The 20,759-nt window shown below is 36.1% G+C and overlaps 2 protein-coding genes across 4 annotated transcripts in view; one reads left to right on the forward strand and one right to left on the reverse strand.

Annotated features, from left to right (window-relative positions):
* LOC105381823 (protocadherin-like wing polarity protein stan) overlaps positions 1 to 20,759 on the reverse strand; it is a 166,135-nt gene that overhangs the window by 128,499 nt on the left and 16,877 nt on the right. The gene's annotated exons all lie outside the window — the stretch shown is intronic.
* LOC105389222 (calcyphosin-like protein) overlaps positions 12,174 to 20,759 on the forward strand; it is a 40,281-nt gene continuing 31,695 nt past the window's right edge. For 2 of the 3 annotated variants that reach the window (XM_038105558.2, XM_038105559.2), the window contains exon 1: positions 12,175 to 12,321. In XM_038105558.2, the coding sequence (XP_037961486.2) occupies positions 12,234 to 12,321 (88 nt within the window). In that variant the 5' untranslated portion in view covers positions 12,175 to 12,233. Of the gene's footprint in view, positions 12,322 to 20,759 lie in introns of all 3 variants that reach the window. The other variant, XM_048628883.1, reaches the window with a different exon arrangement.

A 20,759-nucleotide genomic window follows, 5' to 3' on the forward strand; every position in this document is an offset into this window, starting at 1 on the left:
TGTTCACTGTACGCAGATATAATATAAAATCATAACACTAAATATATTCATTTACTGTACACAGTTAAGATTATAAAATCATAAGATTATAATAGCACCAAAGACATACTTTATTGATAGTCTACACAATCAAAGTAGGTAGACAATGGAATACCAGCTGCCAGCATACCCGACTCCGCGTTGTTCTATGGCCAGCACAAACAAAAAGATACCTATACCTACCTATATTATATTATATACCTACATAAAAAGTTTTAAAATAAGATAAACGTTTTATTAGGGCCATACAATTAAAACAACCATTGCCAGTAAAAGAGGGACGGTAAACCAATAAATTAGGCTTAATTAATTTGCGTTGAGTCCAAACTTTGTAATTACAAAAACCTACTTGTATTTTTCAGGTGTTTTTTTTCATTTTCGGTAAATATTATGTACTAAGTCTGTATATATCGATTACCGACCGATTGGTATTAGCAACATAGCCTAGCAAGTGTAGGTAATATCTCTATCTATTTATTTATATTTAACGACCTCACGCAACGCAAGCATCATAATAACTATCATCAGGATTACATCGACGCTCAGGCACAGAGTTGCGACTAGAACCCAGTTAACCGCACCGTACTTTTTGCTATTTTTGTACCTCCTGCAGGTTGACTGGCAGAAAATACTTTTAGCATTAAGTACAATCAGGTGGGATTGTACATTATTACTATTGTAAATTGTGCAATAAAGTATAAATAAAACCGCACAGCAATGCACTTCAAACACCCTATCATTTCTATCGCTGTATTGCTCTGAATCAACGAACTAAAAGTATAATTGGTTAAGACCTTGACATTGGCCTCTACATGGTCCCTGAACCGTGGCGTTACTAAGAAAAGAACGTAACCGACCACGCAACTAGAACGAGCCAAGTTTAACGCTCTGTGACGTGAACTAACCAACTATAATGTGGGAATCCACCATTATTATTTTGAATTTTGTCAGATTAGTGTCGTGACTAGGCTAAAGGTGGTAACTCACATGAATTTACCCACGCTCTGTGTAAATATGAGTATGCAAATATACATTTTGCTCACTGGTATAGTGCTCGCTATAGTGTCGTGCCGAATATTTAAATTGTGCTTACATCGACCAAATAAGTAAAGTGAGTCGCTACCTTAACAGTTAGACAGGGTGATTTTGGAGACGCTCATAATATTTTCACCACGTGTTCTCCTATTCATACTGACCAACTTTCATTATGGGGCCAAACCTGAAATCGCGACAGAAAAAACGGCTGTTCCATATTAAATGTCAATACCTACTCGACCAAAATGTATGGAACAGGTCTTTTTTTTGCGGTTTAGCTACTTTACTTATTTTGCATCTGTCGGACGGAGCATCCGTGTTATTTAACATTATCCATTACCTACTAAGGTACTAAGCCTGTGAAGGAAGAAGCTTTTAGACAAATAGGTGAAGCAACCGACGCAATAAAGACTTGAATTAATTTAATAAGTTTTCACCCTTTGCTAATTTAAGGGGAAGTTCCTCCAGGCCCAAGTTCAATAAGAGCAGTTGCCGTTTCATTTACTTATACACATACATAGGTTGAAATTTATCAATGCTCGACCCCAAGGCTGGTCAATGTACCCGACATTAGTGTCACAGTTGTTTTAAGACTCGTTAAAATATATCAAAAACTTTTAAAATTTTTACTAGGTTTTACTTGGTTTTTAGCGATTCTACTCTTGTTTGACGAAGTACAAATTTCTTATACGTTCGTTGCAACGAGAAATACATTTTATTGTGGTTAGCGCAGCAGTGCTTTGAAAGTTTATATTGCGTCAATCAATAGTATACCTCTATAGTCCCCAAGTAGGCAGTGGGACGGTACAAAACTATATTTGAGACGCTCACTCACAAAATTCCACTCTGTGTAATTGAAATACACACATATATAATTGAAATTTAATACACGTGAGTGATACTGGAGAACTTGGACCGCGGCGTCTCGCCTCCACCGCCGCTTTCCTACTTCATTAAATTTTCAAATTTGCAACGTGTACTGTAAAATACAGTGAGTTTTTTAGAAACGGTACGTAGATGCGAAGCTAGACATCTGATTGCTATATTATACAAAGATAATATATATGCCAGAGTCCAGAATATTCATTTTTAAAGAAAAGATCTGTACACGCAAATGTCGCCTCCAAATAATGACAAATATATTTTTCAGGGGAATATTAAGTGAACTTGGCTCTACATTTTAAATACATACGAGTACTTACAGTAATATACATGTAACTTAAGCCTGACGATAATCCCTAAAATGACTGAGAGATGTTGACATAACCGAGAGATAATGTAGATACACTGTCTAATGTTACCAGTTTAGGGGTAGGCCTCAGTGGTTGGTGAATCTTACTGCTGTGTCGAAGGTCCCGTCTTCATTACCCCGGCCGGTGCAGGCCCTGTAGCACGGAGCGCTAATAAGGCGTGACAAAAGTTTTCCGTCGCGCTCGCTCTTTACGCTGCGTGATGTGAGTGAGCGCGATGCAAAACTCTTGTCACGTCTTAAATGCGCCCCGTGCTAGCCCTTCAGATATATGTTTATTCACATAAACTTGCTCTCGGGTTATCCTATTTGCTTATCTGCTATTTTATTTTTTACCGTTAATTTCATTGTATTGCATGTTTTTGGCAAATAAATGTTTTTTTTCTTTCTTTCTTTCATTGAATTGTCTATATGTGTCTCTACTCTGTGCCGCCCGACGCGCGTAAGCAGCTTTCAAACTGAGCAGCGACTTGTTGAGATTGTGTTGCTGTTTAATACTGTTTGCTTTAACCCTCTTCCCTCTGCTGCTAAAGTACCGGGGGTAAGGGAGGGGAGGGGAGGGCTACATGTCTGTAAAATAAGCACTTGAAAAATGTAGAGCTGCGGGTTTATAAACATAAATCTTGGTAATATATGAAAATTGTAAATGAATGAGAAATAGGGAGAATAATGAAATGATTAAAATTCTGCATTGAATAGGCTTAGAAGTGGTTTAATAAATTCGTGATAAAATATATGTAAATTTTCATAACAGTACAACTAATTGTGAATATTTTTAAGTTTACCTACGTATTGAGATGCAATCTTTAGCTACAATAACCGATAAGTAATAAAACAAAAATTGTGCATATACACACATCGAAGTTCGAAAACTAGTTTACACTCAAGGTCGGGACATTGTTGATCGACAGGTGTGCTAAGAGGGTCCCTTAAAGACTCGACGACTTATAAATCTTGACGTATTTCAATCTTTACTACCTACGCAATAAGAATGATATTTAGATAATGTTCCGCTTGGTGAGAACTGCTAAACGTTGAAGCAAAGACTAGACTCTGTTTCTCCCTTTCCCGAGCTGACGACTCAGGTGCCTCTTTCTGGTTAAGGACACTCACTAGAAGGGAACAGCTACATAATTAATTGCCATTATCCTAAATTGATATTTCAGTTAACTAACCCCCAAATTCATAGAGCATTTTGACACTCTACAATAGGCTTAACATTTACGTCGAGATGTACGAATTTCAACCTTTTAACTGACGTAAAGAGTCGAAACTCGTTTGTTTCAAAGTTAATTAACCCTGTTGTAAATTTACAATACGTTCTGGACGGATTAGCTATTGAACTGTTTTGTCACTCTCTGTCAAAGAACAAATTGTTCTCTGTCAGAGAGGGACAAAACAGTTCAATAGTTAATCCGTTCAGTAACTTTTTTATGAATAAGGGGGTAAGTCTTTAAAAATAAGTTCAAGCTACGCGTTGATGTCTTTTACTCTGACAAATGATAACTGTCACACTGATTCTGATTTCTCTCGTTTAGCTATAATAATGAGTGGTAAGTACAAATATAACTTACAAGCTACCATACTACCACTGACACGTTCGCATTTAACAATGTCTAAGATCTGTCAGATCTATACAAGGTACGCAAGATTTCACAGGCAAGTGACTCTGCTTATGGATTGTTAATTGCTAATGTGTGCTAATGTTCAATGGTAGTGGTCAGGTCTCCATATTTTAGTAAAGTTTTTTAAAACAACAAAAGTTTTTTCGATCTTTTCGTAGTAGAAGATATTTTTGACATAATGATGAACATAGTGTATTTAGGCTGTCTTCTCCACCCTACAATACCGACGAGACCGTTGTCACTCTATGGACAAACATAGAAACACAGTACGCACAAAACCCTTGTCTCCTCCAACAATTGACTTAGCTCTCAGCTTAGCGTATTCTCTCATGTCACGGATCTAATTCTAGACTACTCTGGAGCATGTTCGATGTTCGCCCCGGGAGCCGTGCTAGCACTGCCGACGGCCATTGGAGAGCCATGTTAGACGTGCTGGGGAGAGGCTAAGCTATATTACCTACTGAGTTTATATGCTGTGGTAGTATTGAGAATGTTATTAGGAATATTAAATACTAGCTGATCCGGCGCGCTTCGCTTCGCCTTAAAAATGTTTTCCCGTAGGAATTCTGGGATAAAAAGTAGCCTATGTTCTTTCCCAGGGTCTATACTTACCGTATGTATACCAAATTTAATTCAAATCCGTTCAGTAGTTTTGGCGTGAAAGCGTAACAGACAGACAGACAGACACAGTTACTTTCGCATTTATAATATTAGTTAGGATTTAACGCCGAAACAAAGTGAAATCACTTGCGGTGGTGGATTAGCAGTTGATGGATTAGATCCCTTTTCAATTCTGTTATAATTTTATTTAACATTGAAGATAAAATTGCAATTTTAAAACCGGTTTGAAAACACCGTAGGTATACCCAAAATATAACATCTACACACAAAAAAACAGCTTCGAAATACGCGTAAGTTTATACAAACTATATACATATTATACATATGTGAGAGTAGGTATTGGAATAGTGGTAAAAGACGATGATGGGACACATTTGTATGCGGCAGCGACCGCAGGAGGGTTACTCTACACTGGCGAAAAACAATAAGCTGCCGTGCAATCGAGAGTACAACGAGATAGAGTCGTGGCTCGCGTAGCAGCCCTCTGAAACTTAGTTTTTTGTCATATAGAGTGACCCCCCAGTCTCGACGACGCTCGTGTCAATACGCACGTAACATTTTTAACACCTGAACGACAAACACAGGGTTTTATACTTTTGTGTGTATGCGACTGCCTGTGGCCAAGTGTGTGCACCACAAAAAGTGATGTCAATTTCATATAATGCATGCATTATATGAAATTGACATCACTTTTTGTGGTAAGTAAATTATTATTATCTACAGTCTTACAAATACACTCAGAACACTTTCAACTCCCACAATCTCAAGTAGTAGAAAACCCTTATTAAACAGACGTCCTAATCACACAGAACAGTATTTAAATTCCATAACGGAATGCAAGACAAATTCCTGTATTCAATTAAATGTAAATGCGTGTTGCAGTGGTCCTTAACCCCTCGGCCGTCGCGGTTCGATTCCTGGGAACGCTCCCAGTGTGCCCCCAGCCTTATATTATGTAGGTGTACGTTCAACCTTACACGTTATAATGCTCATGCTCAATGCTCAATACATTATCATTGTCAAGAATTGAGCATTGACGCGACATGCAAGTCACCTATTGATATTGAAAATTGCAAAATTATAAGTAAATTTTACTAATAAACACTACCAAGCCTGAATTATATGATAATTTTTAGTTCAATTTATGTGTCTCGCTTCATATGTATATTCAGTAAATATTTGCCCTTTGCGTAACAAACAATAAACAAAGCATTTCAAACTAAAATAGAAACCATTTAGTAAAATGTATAAAAAATAAAAGTTGAAAATAGTTCTAACGGCCAAATAACGATAGTTTCTATCCCCGACGTCCTAATAAATGATCGCGATTTTTCCACATTCCTTTTTACTGAGTTTTCTTTTAGTTTTCAACGTTTTTCTTTGCTTTTCCCTGATGCATGTACCACCCGCGGAGCTATTCTATTTATCACTTACTACAATTCAGAGGATAACTATTATCGCAGAAAGAATAATCTGCTTTAATTAAACAGGTTAATAAGAACGATATTGAAATACACTTATTGATTGCTGTAAGCACTTAGCAATTCTGAACTTTCCGTTTATCATAGATAATGTATTTAGTGTTATGACACTTTAGTACGAGTACTGTTATATCAAGTAATAAATAATAAAATAAATATATAATAACACTTTTCCTCCCTTCATGAGTAAATCTTTCTTAATAGATTTTACTTTTACGTAAAGATAAAACAGGTTCATTATTTTCAATTTACTGCCGACTGCTGTAAGGCGAAGAATAGACCCCTGGGGATCACTTTGTATCTGTAAGATGCTGGCTTCTTTTGAAATAGATCTCTTTACTGAATATGAATACAGTTCAGATTACCATGCACATGGACTAAACATGACACTGCTGATAGATAAATTACGGAAATAGGGACATTAAAAACCTTTAGTTAAAAGCTACTAGTACAAAATAAGTGTTATACCTATTTGTTAATAAGAGATACCCTTATGAAAAATCTGAATGGCACGCGTATGTATACATTTATCTCGGAATTACCACGGGATACATCTTAAAGTTTCAGGAATAGAAAGCAACCTTTTGCACAGAAATAACTATAAAAATAAGATTCTATACTAATCAAACTGCTTTACTAAAATAGTTAAAAGTCAATTTTATTATTCTACAAGTGTCTCATGGCTGGCAGCGTACTCTCACGATATGGTGAATTGCTTGTATCTTCATAGGCTATTCTGAGGCGGCACGAACGTGGCCAATCCTGATTGATCTATTCGTCGATATTCAGACACTATTGGTGGATATAGGCACTGGATTTCCGCAGTTACTATGCATTGTGGATTTCAAAATCAAGTTTGTAAATTTGAGCATATACTCGAAGAATCTGTGGGTAGACCGGCGAAATATCTCCGCAAAATCTGAACTGGATTACCTCGACGCGTCCAGTGAGGGAAATCGTTATTAAGAAGCCTCAAATCTCAATAGCTGTAGGCATCAATATTGTTACTTTATGGTACAATAAATAGTCACATTGTACCACTGAAAAGATAAATTGAAATGAAGGGAGGGAACATACCAATGAAATAGAGTTAGCAATATTGGAGAAAGATTCAATACAATACTCGTACTGATGTAATCTAATGTAGCATAATATATTCTCCGTTGCACCAAGTTATAGGTTTAAAACGAACAAAAGCTTCGCAAATTCGCGTTTCGTCCCACGCTAGCAGAATGGCGGGGCAACTTTGTGAACACATATTTTCTTCAAGAGATTCGAACTTTGTAGCGGAGTCCCGCTACAAAACGAGGTGCCCATTCTTAGCCATGAGTTTCCCGGTTTCTTGAATCATTTTACAAAAATACGTGAATTACAATAACAGTTCCTGCTAAAAGTTTTTAGTTATAATAAGTTAGTACAAAAACAAGAATAGATACAATCTGTAAAAGACGTAACGTTTCTTTTGTTCTGTAATAATTAGATCAATTACGAATAGACAGACAAGCCCTGAAATTATTTCAACTTAAAAGTTACCGACAGAAAGCGAAATCGCAGTCAAAATCGATATTCGAACACGCTTTAAAATTCAACCAGCAACGCCGCGGTCTGGCAGAAGTTCGAATTTCAAGGCCATAGAACATCGTTAGCCGTTCCCCATGCGAGGCACGTGTCGGGAATATGCCAGCCTTCCAACATTGTTCTGTCTGTTCAACGGCTCGGAATGCCGACATGAGCTCACTACACTCTATTACAAAGAGACAATGCTCATATTAGGTTACGCAGATTTGAATGAATCGAAGGTATGCATCGGATTGGCACGAGGTATTCCGAAAACAGTCGGTTGCAAATGAAGCAGAAATAAGCATTTGTTACACATCGAGTAGTGGAGTGAGACAAATTAGAATTTAATTATATCCGAATTTGAAAGGCCGGATTCGAACTAATTTGATTGAAAGCGAGGAATCTAAATCCGAAAAAGAATGTAGTATGTCAATAAACACAAAGCGCCAATTAAAACATAAAATCTACACCAATACAAATAGTAACACTAGTAAAAGCAAATGACGTCATCTAAATACACGCAAATGCGCTTAGGGGATGTAAAACGATTTTCCGTATCGTTTGCGAACAATAACAATCAATCAAGACCATGGCTCCGGTCGACTGGTAGTTCTGAATCGGAGCAATTAGACACCCCCTCCCCTTGCCTACCCCTTAAGTTGACTTGGGGGAAGACGGACAGTGCTTGCAACTTGCTAAAACGCTTAATGTAAGTCGTTCGACTAAAATAAGGCTAAGGCTAAATGCACCTTGAATAATGTGTTTTAAAGTCTGCTAGATTGTTTTGAATGTTTTGCCGGTGTAATAAATTTATATTTATTGGTGTTTATTTTACACATAAGTAATTTATATTTTACTAGCTCATTGAAATAGCTAGTTACTTTACTTGTGCATAAATTCACTTAATATCAGACCAACCCCGATCTTTTATCATTATGCTGTCAAGATTTTAATCAAGCTTGCGTGCCGGCAAGTCCAGACGGTACTGTGAACTTAATTTAATAACATTTTGGTATTTTCCAACAAACTAAAATAATAGACCTAAACATTTCATGTAATATCCGTAGAAGTTCCAGGAATGTAATAATGTTTCTGCGAATTCAACTGAATTTAGAGGAATAGTTTTCCTAGTTGTAATGTCTTTAATGGTATAAGTTAGTTTTACATAAACTGACAAAGTAGAATACAAAATATTTTATATGCATAATTCTTATTGATGTAACACACATCAAATTTAATGAAATGCGTGACAGATTCCCCTTTGAATCTAGACGGCATCATTACATCATTACGAGGGGGTGCGGGGTACGACTCGTGATCGCAATTTTAATTCAAAACCACCCCTCGACCCACCCACAATTTGACCCTCTTTCAAGCCGATAATTTTGAACTCAATGTTCAGGCACTATGCATGTAAAAGAGATATAGAATTTTCACATCAAAATAACATAATACATAATAGCTTCGAAAATACTTTACAAGAAATACGTATAACGTAAGTACCTAATCTATATGTTAAATGAAAATAATGTATTAAGTACTTCTATCATAACTCACTAATCTCGTTGTAAGTTTAAATTTAAAGAAACTTACACCTGATATATTTTACCACGGCATATGTGTACGTGATGTAGGTATAATCACCAACCTGTAACAAATAAAAAACAATAAATCAACTTTTAAAAAATAACAGTAAGTATTCTATAAAGTTGTCGTTAAATCTCACTTCGGCAAAGTAAACTAAGACGCAGCTATTGGGAAATGAGTTACAAAAATTTGCTTCTCAATTATTTGTCGGCTTTCCGAAACTCCAAAAAGTTTTCGTCATGAAGTAACTTCAGTTTTTTCCTATTACAAAAGTTTAGTTCACTGAGTATGTTTCGCCTTTTTGCGTTCTCGACGAATGACTGGGAATCTTTTGTCAGCGTCACCGGCGGAGCTCAGCGGAGATCTATTTAGGCGAATGCACACCGTGGAGATGGGCTAACTACATTAGAGCTGCTCTGTCTGCCCCCATTAAACAGAACTTTGACCATTTTGGTGAAAAGCTGACGGTTAAAATGCACTGACTGTCTAAAAGGGTTCGTGGATTTGATGGAATGGAAGATATTCTTAGCTTCAGTGGTATTTTAAGTAACGTTGGTCCGTTGGACCCCTAGATTTACACAAAGTTTATAAGTCAGAAGAACAGAAGGACAAAACAAAATAAGTGTGAAAGAAATAAGCTACAACTTGGGGGAGTCACCGCAAGCGCAATATGCAAATTCGGAGTGAAACTGCTATTATGTCGCGCGCCCGCTCGTCTCCACTCATAAATTCGCAGTACAGCACCAAGTTCCGCCATAATTCTGGGACCTAGGAAACTGTTAACAAGTAAACTGGATGTTTTTAACTAAACTCCCAACTTTTTGCCGTTTTATGATTGTCTGCCGCCCGTTACGCGGCCACGCGCGAAATGACTCACGTTTCAAACGAATGAGACGACTGTTTGTTGTTTTCTTTTTGTTTCCACTTGTTTTTTGTGGTACGTGCTCGTAAGTTTGATTTAAGGGGTGACAACCTTAATGTGTACTGTTATATTTTTGGACCTTGGCAATTTATGAACGCTTTTACCCGTACCTATATTTAACTTAAAAAATTAATAAAACAACAATTAGTTAAAAACGCCCTTAACAAACACTTACAAAAACAAACGAGAATGACACTTTAAAAAGTCAAGAAGTAACAAATGACTAAAATAAAACAAAGGGAATTATAAACATTGATGTGGCAACACAAAGCGCTCGTCATGTCGCGCATTATGCAGTGGGGGGTGCACTTAGCCATGGGGTGTCCGACCCCCGACAAAAGATGTTTCAAACACTATCGATCTGTGTACTGGACACGCGTTGTTTTGCTCCCGCAATGAATTTGGTTACGGAGAGTGTGCTGTTAAAAAATTAAACGGCTTTTTGCAACCCTGGTTTTCTAGAAAATCTTTTACTGGTTTTGGTTTGAAATTTTAAGTGTAAAATTGTGTAGTTTTTTTATATAAAATAAAATTGTATAGATTATATTGATTAGGTAATCCTGTAGAATGTGGGGATATTAGAGTAACAAGTCAATGAGAAACTGTTTACAAGTCGTAACTCAATGCATTTGCAGTTCAAAGGGTCAATACAATAAACGTTCATACAACAATGCAATCACACACGCCGCAACTACCGGGTTAATTGCGGGTGAATCAGATACAATTTAGATACATAAAAATTACTGGTTGTCTATTTGTCCATCGCTCTTTGACATACACCCAGCGTTATTTGATAAAAATATAAATTAGTCAATTATGACGGGAATTGAGTTTAAAAATATTGGTGGGCTAACAGCTATAAATGATAATTTGAGCGAAAATCAAATTGATGTTACTAACGATTTTGCAGTAGCCGATATGAAATTTGTCACTAAACTATAAACAAGGTTTGTACTAGCGACGCAGTAGGCCGAATCCAGGACAAATTGGTTGAATAGACGAGATTATTCAATTGCCAAGGACATCAGTGGAGCATTAGCCGTGGGCGGTCACGGTGCTAACATTACATACATGGACGGTGCGCAAAAAAGAAACAGCGAAAACAACTTCTGCATCATGATTTACTCTCAGGATTATATTCATAACACCAAATTATCTAACATGGCCTTGAATTCAACTTGTATTACGAGAGATTCTAAAAAGACAACTGTAAAATTAAATCACAAATAAAATTTAAAAGTCAGTTATAACAAACCTAAATTTAATATAAACATACCTACTATTGCCAAAACGGCTAAATACCCATTTCAATAATGCCTACGTTAGTCAATGAGATATGAGTGTGAAGTCTGCCATTTCAAAATTTATGGACTGAGGTTTCACATGAATATTGAGAGCCTAATTTAGAGTAAATAATTAATCGCCCTGATTATGATATAGTTTCAACAATACCACAGTCCACAATTAACGCCAGAGTAGATAATTCCCAATAAGTGAATGCATTAATTAATGTTGAATTATTTAATAGTCAAAATATGAATACAGAAATTCAATAAGCGTCATAGCTTGCTTTTGTTTCAGAACAACGATGTGATGATTTACAAAGTTAATTCCGCAGAATACATCCGAGGCAAACAACACCCCGTGGCTTTGTTAATTACGTACGGGGATATAATGGAGCATGGGGGATAATTAGTATTCGTATAATACGTTACATCATTAGTTAAATTTAGAAGGTTTATCTGATAGGGATATACTAATTTCGTGAATTGAAAGCTAATTAATTGTCCAATCAATGACGATACAAGATTATAATAGCAAAGACTGAATTCTGATGAAAGAACAGGTTTATGCTTAGAAACTGACAAATTGTATGATATTAAACAAGGGATATCAAATGTCGATGTAAAACAGTACGTAGTAGGTAGGTACAGATACAATGATGTTATCATAAAAACTCTCACTTTTTCCAATTTAAATTTTCTTTAAACCAAATAAAAAAGTAACCAAAATCGTCACTGCAAACGGCACCGAATGACGGTGAGGTTATAAATAGGTCGTCAAGGTAGCCGGCGGGTCAGTCCGTGGCAGGTTAGACAACAGAGCCGAGTGCGATGATGGCGATGACGCTGCGACTGATGTGTGTGGTGCTGCTGGCGCGGGCCGCCCTGGCAGCGCCCTCCAATATGAACAAGGACGATCGTGAGTCATATTTTGAAATTTTAGATAAGAAATTAGCTACTATATTTTATAGATTTTAATACCTAATGCGAATTTTTAATGGTCAAGTATAATTTAGGACATAAATGGTAGTTAAAGACTGAACAGACAATACAATTTTAAGTTGAAAAAAATAATATATTTTAAAATTCATGAAAATGTTTTATAAATATTTATACGATGATTAACTTGGAGATAAATATATCTGCTGTGATAAATATGTACATAAAGTTGTGCATTAAATATTCACTTCACCGCAAGTAATTACTAACTACACTGATGGTGAAATACACATAGGAAACCGAGTTGTAGCAACAACATTGTCAGGCACCTAAAGATTGAAATATGGATAAGGGGCTTTACCCGACACATTTAGGTGACACCTGTTATTAGGCACCTTTATTGTAGCTAGAAGCAATTGGACTGTGTGATACAAAATTCCGTTTACAATCAGCCCGCATAAAAGCAACAAATAAAGTGATGAATTCCATGAAACTTTCAATGTTTTCCGAACATCCCAAATCGAAAACTTTCTTTCCAATGTAAGAAGTTGAGTTAAACTTGCTTCCACTTCCGATGGTTACAATGTACGTAGGTATATCGACCGTTGGAAGAAGGCACGGCGGCAACGCTATAAATAACAAGAATTTCAGACAAGATGTTTGTTAGCGGTGAGTCCAAAGTTTGGACAACCTTTTTTGGAAGTTATAATTTATAGATACAGTACGTGATCAGTCTAGAGTTCTTGAGTGGTTTTATTTGTAAGGATTATTACAGGTAATTTTGGGAATACACGTATTTCTGACACTTGTTATTTGAAGTTTGTAAAATACGTCGTGCATAATAAATACAACAGTTGTACTGCGTATATGTATTTTATACGGCCTTTTATTATACAATTTTATATGAAGGCAATGACTGTAGCGGAAACTGTGACCATACTCATCATAATATATTGTTTGGCTGACGTCCTTGTGTCTTAATATTATGATTCGTTATTTATGAGATGATTATGCATTACAAGACGCATAACGTACCTAATAATTGACCGATGGAGTGACCCGAAAAAGTTCAAAAATAACAATATAGTGCTTAAAAAACAAAATTCTAGATAAGTATAAAAAATACACTTTTGTTTTATAGAAAGATTGGTTAGAAGACAATGTATAAACATCAGATATCGGATGTAGCAAAAACTTTTGTTTATCTATCCTTAGGGCGAAACGATCTATTTTCTCCCTTACTTTGCACTTCAAAAGGGTCACGGGACTATTGCAAAGTAACTGAAATGGAAAAACAATAGTTAGACTCAAAAATAAAAGAGTTTGGAACAAAACTGCCATTTCGCAACAGTTTTTTATTAAGCTACCTACTTACTTTCAGAAAGAAGCCAAAAATATGGAGAGTTTAATAAAATTCATGTTCCTATGACTTTATGGTCAAAAGATCATCGTGTAATTTTAGTAATAATCAAGAAAACAAATACCTAATCTACTCCAGCTAAAGTAAAGAGTCTGGACATATCAAAGACTACTATTGAGACAAGAATGTAAGTTCCTCTACGAAGGATGTAGAAAAAAAGCAAGGTCTTCCCAGAAGCTAGTCCAGCAGGTCTGAAACCTGTTTACGGACGAATGGACGTACGAGAACCTCCATCCTGACTGATGATGATGGTCATATAATTACTACTTACAGTCTGTAATCGAATTTAGATCTTCTGTTGAACGGTACAGTGGCTTTTTTTGGAAATTCTCAGCGGTGAAGGTCTTTGGGTTGTTACTTGTTATTGGCTCAAATTAGGTAAAAGGTAATTTTGAACTTAGTCGCAGTATTTTTTTGGAATACCATTATTGTGAAATCACTGGAAGCAAAATTTTGAAATCAATTATTAGACCGAGATCATGTCCCCAAATTAAAAAAAAATTATAAAAGGTATCTATTTGAAGTTAAAACCCCCCGCCTATCGTAAAATTTAAACTTCTGAATATGTTTCAATTTCAATATTTCAATAGGTAACATGGTTTTCATAAATTAAAAAACTTAAAAAAATACAACAGAAACAGATAACAAATTAAAGAAACTTCTGTTTTTAGCTCTGCTTTAATATCTGCATGCAGTTCTATGTATATTCAACCAACACCTAATACACCAGAACCATTTTTTGTTGCACAAGTTGTTCTAATGTATCTTGTTGGGTTAATGACCACCTACCCTCCTCAACAAAGTACCGCCCCCGGGGTTTCAATGAAAAAAAATCTTACCTGCCTTAATTGGACGAAACTAAAACTCACCTATACCAAACCCGTATTATTATGATACATCTACAATGAATTTTGCAGCACGCAAGGAGTATTTCCGAGTGACGTATCGAATCTTTTACCATATAATAGGTATAAACCCTAGCCTAGACAGTCATAGCCTGACGCTAATCTGACTGGCTAATTAATATAATATAAGTATTTCAAAACGGTGACAAACCTTACGCTGCTCTACCAAAAAAAACAAGATTATTTTTTGTCATTTAGCTCTAAACAAGAAGACGCGATATTTCGCGAGCCTGGAGCTTTCAACATACATAATATTAGACGAAACGTAAGCATCTAAACTTACATAAACATCACCTGTCATCCTATCAGGTATCCCATTTTAATGAAGTCTAGCCACTTCCAGTTAACCCTTTAGCAGGAGGGTAATCTAGTTAGGTATTTAAAGCTTGTCCCTTACTCCCTTTCATGTGGCGTAATACCTTTGGCGTCTAGCATTCCAAATTAGGTCTCTAATGAGTTTAGTGTTCTAGCTTCTCTATGATGTACACGGCAACTTACATTTTGATGAATTGGGGAAGCCTTTATGGAGGTAGATTAGATTTTAAGAGAGGTCTAGGCAACAAGTGACTGACGTGACGTCGTGAATTTAAATGGACACTATGGACCTGGGTAAGGGAACAGTGAAAGAGATAGTGGCGCAAAATTTAAACTGATAGCTGGATCGTAACTACCACTGGTAACTTTTTAAGTAACGGATATAAATTGGCCCGTCTCATACATAACTATCGTAACACTTTACCCTACTAGAGTTGGTTGGGAATGCTGAATCATCTGTACCTATCAACCGATCCAACTAGAATCCATATTTATTTACATTAATCCGAAAACAATGAATTCCGATGAAATAATCCTTTTATCGTTCGTTTCCAGTTGGAGCTTTGTCTATCCATGCCGCTTAACCCATGTTAGGTCTAGGGATTAGGTTTTAAATCCCTAATGTGTAGGGTCCGACAGACCCCACAGAGAAAGGGTTAAAAAGGACAGGGACAAAACAAAAAATATAGAGAAGTGATTAAAGGGGGTCAAAGCAGCAAAACATCTGTCTCTTGAGATATTTGGTATAAATAATAACAATGAATAAAATTTCGCGCATTTTTTTTAATCTAAGTTATTGGAAAATACCAATAGTTATGTGGTAAAATGATATTTATTTATAAATAAGATTTAAAAATAAATCACTCGTAAAATATAATAAAAAAGGTAGGTATATATACCTATACTAGCTGACCCGGCGAACTTCATACCGCCTATTACCCTATCCTACCCTACGCTACACTACCCTACACTGCCCTATACTACACTACACTACACTACACTACACTACACTACACTACACTACACTACACTACACTACACTACACTACACTACACTACACTACACTACCCTACACTACCCTACACTACCCTACACTACCCTACACTACCCTACACTACCCTACACTACCCTACACTACCCTACACTACCCTACACTACCCTACACTACCCTACACTACACTACCCTACACTACCCTACCCTACCCTACCCTACCCTACCCTACCCTACCCTACACTACCCTACACTACCCTACACTACCCTACACTACCCTACACTACCCTACACTACCCTACACTACCCTACACTACCCTACACTACCCTACACTACCCTACACTACCCTACACTACACTACCCTACACTACACTACCCTACACTACCCTACCCTACCCTACCCTACCCTACCCTTTTTTACCTTTTAAACCTTCCATGGACTTCCACGAATATTTCAAGAGCAAAATTAGCAAAATCGGTTCAGCCGTTCTCGAGTTTTAGCGAGACTAACGAACAGCAATTCATTTTTATAAAGATATACGATATTTGTAGTCTAAAGCCGATTCTAAACAAGAACAATATTTAGTTTAGTTTATTTCAATTTCTGAAGAATGACAATGAAAGTGAAGATTGCACCTAGTTATAGCGGTGTCACTTCTCTTTATTCTCTATTCTCGGTAGGTGCGTTCGAAGCACAATAATGTCCGCATGAAGGCCGATTATTTTCAGTACTCACTGAATATGCTAATAAGATTTCTGATACTTTTGTTGTGTGTATGAATATGTCCCATTTAGGTTCGTTAAATTCGAAAAATATGTTGATGTTATTGTTTTAGACTTTTGTTTTAAGGGTTTACGACGTCGTCCCCTGCGATAAGGGTTGAATGTTCATATGATACCACATAACTTTGACCAAAATATTAGTGTCTGTGAATTGTAGACTATGTAGACAAATAAATTCACTAGCATTTCTATCTATGTTAGCATTAACCATTATTTAAAGCACGTAGTTACCAAATTATAAAACGACTAAAGGGATTTAACGTGCTATTGGCAAGAAATTTCTTTCTATTTTCCCACTGCTGGGCCAAAGAAATGTCTTAATCTCGACAAAAAAAAATATGTATGCGGCTAGGGCCTATCTACACCATGAGTCATGATATTTAGAACACATATTATTTCGCGCGGGTTCAGAAAGTTGGAATTACCTATAATAAAGTCAAAGGTATGGTAGGTACTCTGCTACTTTGTTGTGAATAATTTATTCGGTAATTACCTTTAAGATAAATAGGCATTCAATTCACGCCAGTATATGAATGGATTGTGGTTACAAATGCTTAGCTACAATTTGTCCAACAGAATCGCAGCCCTCATTTAACGCTACAATTAGCCGAAACATTATCCGCCGAAATCAGAATTCTCGTATTTTGTCAACAAATTAATGACATCAGCAACCACCGGCTGTGCGAAATTGCACGCTCCACGCATACAGGATGATGCGAAAACGTATTTTTCGTAATGTAATAGCATAGTGTATACTTTATATTTCGGGAATCATATTTGGGAAGTTACAAAAATTTGGGGTGTCGGAGACCCGTGATCAAACTAATCCAACTCTAAATATCAACACATCTAAAACCTTTTTTGAAATTATGTAGATTTGATAATAAAAAGTTAAAGTAAATATTTGAAACACACACTACGAGTTTAGCACAATGATATTGTTTTGGAATAAGGGGAGCAACGGCTAGCGTGGATATACTTGATAGTACTTGAATATCCAATTAAGTTGTTACGCGTAAATTTGAAGTGATTTTGAATGACAATAACACCGCATCAGGCGGCGCAACCACGCCAGTGCATTTACGTGAACCTATTGTATGTGTACTGTAACTAGCAGCCTAGATATCCTAAGTGACAATTTCTCCATTGTCGGTTGTCTAACCGACAGGGATTGATTTATAAATTAAACGTCATCTCCATATTAAATTCATGACAGATATTATTATGTCAAAAGTCAACCACTAGGTACTCCCTGGTTATGCTCTAACCAACTATGGAGAAATTGGTACTAAGCCTCTGTCATATATAGCGCTGGCAGTGCTATCAATGAGACAGCACCTGTTTTATAGGGACACATCTAACAAAATCAGATGTTTTGACTTTTTATGACGAATGGGTACAAAATCAACAGCTTTTTAAATCTAGAACTTCGACCACTGGTAGTGCTCCGAATTTTGGATATGTGAGTTGTGTCTCATTTGGCATTGGACATAGTTAGCGCAAAGGGAGCTGTCGTGCATCGATGAAACAACGATTAATATCTGACATAACCTCTTATGGTGCCTATTTAAGAACTATAAGGGCCACTTTTACCAAACGCTAAACTCATTTAAAATTGTATTTAAATCAAATTTTAAATACATTTTGTACACATATGCGACCATGTCAATCCCATCATAACTTAACTTTAATAAATAAAAAAAAAAATATATGTATAGGTACCAAAATCCCTAAAAATTAATAAAGATTATAAAAAAAAAAAAACATTTTGTACTAACTGATAGCCGTTTGACAGGCTACTAAATACGTTTAGCGTTTGGTGAGATTCCTTCCACCTAAGATTTAGAAATATCCGTCCCAATTAAGGTCACTTTCCTAAATACAAGCAACTATTTTCAGTATGTACAAGTACATGCAAACCTAACCTAGACAGCTTCTACTAATGTTCACATTACAGGCGCCTTGTTCCTTGCATATTGCATTAGTCGATACTAATTTTAGATACCCGAGACTCGGTTTGCATCTTTGATTAGGGAATAATTAATTACTCATGTTTATTTCTGCAGTCCTTTTATCGATATGCAATGTTCATGCTATAAATTATATTCAAATAATCAGTTAAAATAACCTAAGTAAAGCTGATGAAAGTAGTCTTTTCGTTCCAGTCTGTATACAAATAGGCAGCCAGTTTTGTATTTAAATTATTTAAGACACTGTACTAGAGTAAAAACCTAAAACCCACAACTCCTTGTTAGGTTGTTAGGGTCTAGCTAGACAGACGGACCGCATTTCAACTGCAATCCAACAACGACAGAGTTGAAGGTATACAAATCTAAAAGAAATCTAACATCAAACACGAATAGAGACTAGACTCAGACATTTTACATACATACAATTTCTCACCCCTTCATTAATACCCCTATTTCTAAGAATATATTTCCAAATTCCTTGAATTATGGAGTCAGTAAAATGAACGTAAAACCGTTTATGGGTCTCGTCACGAAGGTAGTAAGTAAAATAAGTAATAAAATGTTGAATTTATTCTGTGCCCCTTCACTTCTGATGCACGTTTCTAGATATTTGTAAATACTTAACTTCACTTACACGAATTTATTTTGTTTTGCAACATAAACAAAACTTTTTGTAACACATAATTATAAGTAATAACATATACGTCTAGACGTCTAGTGACTATTAAAGTAAAGTAACGAAGGGTTAAATAACCATTAAACTTGGTTTAAATTCGTAGTGTCGTAATTTGTCGTCGAACTTCCAACTTCACAATTCACAGCCAAAGTTTAACATATAAAGGACGCAGGTCATATGATTTCAAGCACAAATTATAAAGTGCATTAAAAGTAACTTAGGGATAATTTTCCCATACCTGGTCGTCCTAACGAGGTCAAACATACCATCTAGCGGCCATTATTTCACTGAACTAGATAGAGTACTTACTCTAAACCTATTTGAAGTTGGTACGTACTTTATGTGAATATATAAAAATCTGACGGTAAAATTCTACCCCCTTATTCATAGAGAAGTTACAAAACGTTTTAACTAATTAACTGTTTTGTCCCTCTCTGTCAAAGAACAAATTGATCTTTGTTGGAGAGGGACAAAACAGTTTATTAGTTAAAACGTTTTGTAACTTCTCTATGAATAAGGGGGCTAGACTGAAAGTCCCTGAATCCCTTAAGCTTTTAAATTTGTAAATCAATCACCGTAATGGCATCCGAGCGTAGTGAATATGATGTGAGTGTAGAGACAGAGGGCTGGCTAGCACTCATGTCTATGGATTTCTCACTATAGTTTTTATGTGTAGATGTGTATACTGTATCTATACAAATGACTTTTAATAAAAAAATATAATATTATATTAAGGGCCGGTTTTTCAATGCCAGGATAATAGGTCAAATAACTATCAAATGAATAAATTTATTTGGCTGTTTATCGGCTTGGTAGTTGTTAAACCATTTTTCAATTGTGATTTATTCCATAGGTAACTATCTTACCGATTTTTCTACTTGAACTCTGGAAAGGTGAAACAAGTATATGTAGACACCTAGTGCTAAAGCAGGACAGACTACTATTTTGACTGTCACTGTCAAGCCACAAGCCTCACTGACTGTTTGGTTTGGTTGTTTATTGAGTTGTTTCAATTTTGGTATTTATATTTGTTATTTTTGGATCGCAATGGAATCACAAAAAAGATAGCGTTCGGCGAATTTTAATATTAATGAAGTTACTGTGTTAGTGAGTGGTAGATAAATTTTATTCAAACATGTCATAGAAAATAAAAAGACCGATGCAGCAACAAATAAAGATAAGGAGACTGCATGGAAGAAAATTGAGTTTCTTTTAACTCCAGTGGTATAACCAGTCCGCTCATTGAAAATCCTTTAATTTAAGTGATGTCCTCCACGACGTATCCGTCGACGGCGACACCGAGCTAGTTCCGGGCGTGTGCTCGACAGTGGCTGGCGAACCCGAACTTTGTTTTGA

The sequence above is a fragment of the Plutella xylostella genome, chromosome 22 (genome assembly GCF_932276165.1).
Source record: "Plutella xylostella chromosome 22, ilPluXylo3.1, whole genome shotgun sequence".
NCBI lineage: Eukaryota > Metazoa > Arthropoda > Insecta > Lepidoptera > Plutellidae > Plutella > Plutella xylostella.